We start from the raw sequence: 3626 nt of genomic DNA on the forward strand, positions 1-3626 counted from the left end.
TTTTAAAATAAAATTCCACTCTAGCTATAGTAGCAGGTATAAAAAAATCAAGAAAATTGCTTTTGATGTGTTTCATACCCATATTCAGGAATGCATTGTGAGTTTTTTTTCCCATAGGCCTCTTACTCCATAAAAAGTATGAAAACCGCAGATGTATTTTACTGCATACTATAAAGATAAATATAATCCAAGTTAGATTACATTGTTCTTTTTATCCTTTGTTTTAGAAAAAATTAAAACATTTCTTGGGCCCTTAAAAGTATGATGGGCCCTAGACACAGTGCCTACTGTGTCCTTGTCCACAATATGTGGACTCCTAAAGCAAATTAATCCAGATGGGATGAGTGACTCTCTCAAGTTCAGCCAAGGATCATTTTTCTAAGTATTTCAATCTCAAGATCTATTTATCTTTGGTTTTCATTATTTGATCCCAGAGCTTCTTCATAACATTTTTCACTTCTGCATTTCTCAGAGTGTAGATTAAAGGGTTCAACATAGGAGTTATGAGGGTGCAAAATACAGTCACTGCTTTGTCAGCAGGGAAGGAGGTCATGGGTCTTAGGTACAGGAAGGAACAAGGTACAAAGAATAAGATCACAACAGTGACATGAGAAGCACATGTAGATAGGGCTTTGCGGCGCCCTTCAGAGCTGTACGTTCTCAGGGAGTGCAGGATGATGATATAGGAAGCCACCAGCATAGAGAAAGTGAGCAAACATAGTGACCCACTATTGGCAGCGATCAAGGGTCCCAAAGTGTGAGTGTCTGTGCAGGCCAGCTCCAGGAGAGGTATTAAATCACACATAAAATGGTCAATGACATTGGGGCCACAAAATGGTAACTGAACCATGAATAAAAGCTGGATCCCTCCATGAACAAACCCCAGAATCCCAGCCATCCCCATCAGGAAACTACATAGAGGCCTGTTCATGATGGTTGTGTAGTGTAAAGGTTTACAGATAGCCACATACCGATCAAAGGCCATTGCAATTAACAAGATAATCTCAACTGCTCCAAAAAAATGTTCAGCAAAGACCTGAGTCATGCAGCCATTGAAGGATATGGTGTTCTTCTCAGAGAGCAAGTCAAAGATCATTTTGGGAGCTATGGAGGAAGAGTAGAAACCATCCATAATGGACAAACAGGAGAGAAAAAAGTACATGGGAGAGCCCAGGGCTGGGCTGATGAAGATGGTGACTGAGATGAGCAGGTTGCCTGCCAGCGTGATCAAGTAGGTGATTAAAAACACAGGAAATAAGAGTTTCTGCAGTTCTGGATTCTGAGTCAGGCCCAGCAGGATGAATTCTGTTATGTTTCTCATCTTTTCTACCAGTGCAGCTTGGGTTGAGGACATGTAGCTGATCTGAAAAAAAAACATAGTATTTCTGAGTGATCATATTTTTAATTCAAAAAAATATTCCATCATTTTTTTAGTCCTTGTGTCTGAGAAGTACAATGCTGGTGTTGATGGAGGTACAATCCCTTTACTTGTGCCATTTTGCTGAACACCATAAAGAAGAACAGTTGGAGGTTAACTTTCTCCTAATTTGTATTAATAAAATAGTAATAATACCTTAAAAACATCTCAGTAAAAGCCAAGTGTTATTATGAATGATGACTTATGGTCAGCTTTCAAACTTCTTTTCTGTTTTTAAAAGTCCCAGATTGTAAAGCACCCACCCCCCACCACTTTAGGTGAAAAATTTCATCAATAACAATTATTTTTGAAGTTATACTTGTCTAGTGGTATAAATATTTATAGGTCTATGAACACAGAATTATTTTAAAAAGCTGTGTATCAATATGAACTTGCCCAAACAGTGCTATATCTACATCAGCTGTAGTCTGTTATTCCTTTCCATCAAATGAATGCACACGCACATACAGACAGAGACAGAGCTCCAGATGGAGACTTCTTTTTCAAACTACCCAAGAATGATCTTTACAACAGCCTATCAAGCAGCACCCATTCCATAGACCTGCATGTTCTACCTGGCTCACCATGACCTTTTATTTCACTCTGTGTTTCCAGCAATTCATCTTTGGATATAGATATATAAGTGATGTGAAGGTCTCTGAAAAGTTGACAATATTTCTTAATTGAATTTTGTATGCAATAAGTGTTTACCACCCATAGAATCATCCTCTGGATTAGATATGTTTCCCTGCTTGCAATTAAAGATGGAATTAAATGAATCATCACATTGTTCTGATTTCCTGCTGACAACATAGGAACACTAGGGCCATCTAAGATAATACTATTTTTCCTTCAAGAACAAATGCAATCAACTAAGATGAACTTGCAAATTTTGTTGCTAACTTGCAGAAATATTGAAAATATGCAAGAATATATTCTGTTTTTTGGGAATTATTTGTAGATGTATTTTCAAGAGTGAATTAATGTTCTTGTTACAAAGAATCATAAGATATTTTATTATTTTTTCGTTCCTTCCCAGTCCTTGCAAAAATACAATAATTTATTTTCCCTCAAAAATTTAGAGACATAATTCAGTGTTTCAGGTCTCTCAGCTTCAACAGAGTTGAGGGAAAAACATTAGTTTTCAGGCAACTCAGTCACTGAGTTATTTTCCTCTGTCCATGGCTCTTGTGACAGTATGGTTAATCATTCTCAATAGATTAGATTAAAAAATTCTAGTTTTAATTTTGCAATGTGGCAGTTAGTAAAGGGAGAAGAAAGCACCATGTATTACAGAGAGAAATCTACAGATTCAGTCTACTTGGCAAGACATGAATGTTGACTAGAATGTTGTAATATATCTTCAATAATTCTTAACAGTGTTTGGACTGCTAACATCACAGATAGGGATTCTATTGATATTTGGGGTGCAGCTTTTCTGTGGAGACCAATTATGTGTTCATTTCTGTAACACATCTATTTTTTAGAGCTTAGTATGGACCAGCCATCTACTAAAGGCAGGGTATAGAGTGATGACTATGAATGGTGTTATTATTCATGAAAATCTCTAATTAGATATAAAATGTCATTAGAAAATAATTTTATGCCACTGTATCCAAATTCATTTTCAGAGAAAAATACTAACCTACAAGTCACAAAATCTAACTATAAAAACTATTTCAATGGACATATCTTGGTTAAATTAGGATAATCTACTAGAAATGTTGGGAAAAACAGATTTGATTATCACTGACCTGGGTCTGGTTAATTGTGGTTCCTCAGTTTTCGGATTGAGCCCATTCACTGATATCTTTCCCTCTGGGCATTGTGACATTGCCAAAAACAGAATCCTTAAATGTGAAATGAAAGAATTGCTGGGAAAAAGTCCAAATTAAAATCTAACAAGTGAGACATTGAAATGCTTATCTCTTTGGATAGCTCTCCAAATCTTGGACATTTTAAGTTATTTTTGATTTCTATTACCAGTCTGGATTTACTGAGAAAATGAGCTATTTCAGTTAAGACATTCTGTAGCTTCAAGATTTAATTTCTACTCAGTGTCTTGGTTTCTTCTGAAAGTGTAAGTGAATTTTCAAAATATATATTTTTCCCAGATCTCTCAGAATTATATTATATACAAATTAAGAGCCTTGAGAATAATGCACATGTGTTCAAATCAGGAAAAGCTAGTAGATAGACCTATAAAATA

At 35.8% G+C, this 3626-nt stretch overlaps 1 protein-coding gene across 1 annotated transcript; it reads right to left on the minus strand.

Annotated features, from left to right (window-relative positions):
* Nucleotides 1–400: 400 nt before the first annotated feature.
* On the minus strand, nucleotides 401–1357 carry LOC103212139 (olfactory receptor 4C45-like). The gene has a single exon (XM_007958138.2). The coding sequence runs from the start codon at nucleotides 1352–1354 to the stop codon at nucleotides 401–403; it is 954 nt and encodes a 317-aa protein (XP_007956329.1). The 5' UTR covers nucleotides 1355–1357.
* Nucleotides 1358–3626: the final 2269 nt, after the last annotated feature.

This window comes from Orycteropus afer, unplaced genomic scaffold, assembly GCF_000298275.1.
Source record: "Orycteropus afer afer isolate SDZICR_OR568_19922 unplaced genomic scaffold, OryAfe1.0 scaffold00857, whole genome shotgun sequence".
Taxonomy (NCBI): Eukaryota; Metazoa; Chordata; class Mammalia; order Tubulidentata; family Orycteropodidae; genus Orycteropus; species Orycteropus afer.

What these genes read in the sequence shown, in the direction of transcription:
- LOC103212139 (XM_007958138.2), bottom strand. Translation starts at nt 1,354, where the DNA reads ATGTCCTCAACCCAAGCTGCACTGGTAGAAAAGATGAGAAACATAACA.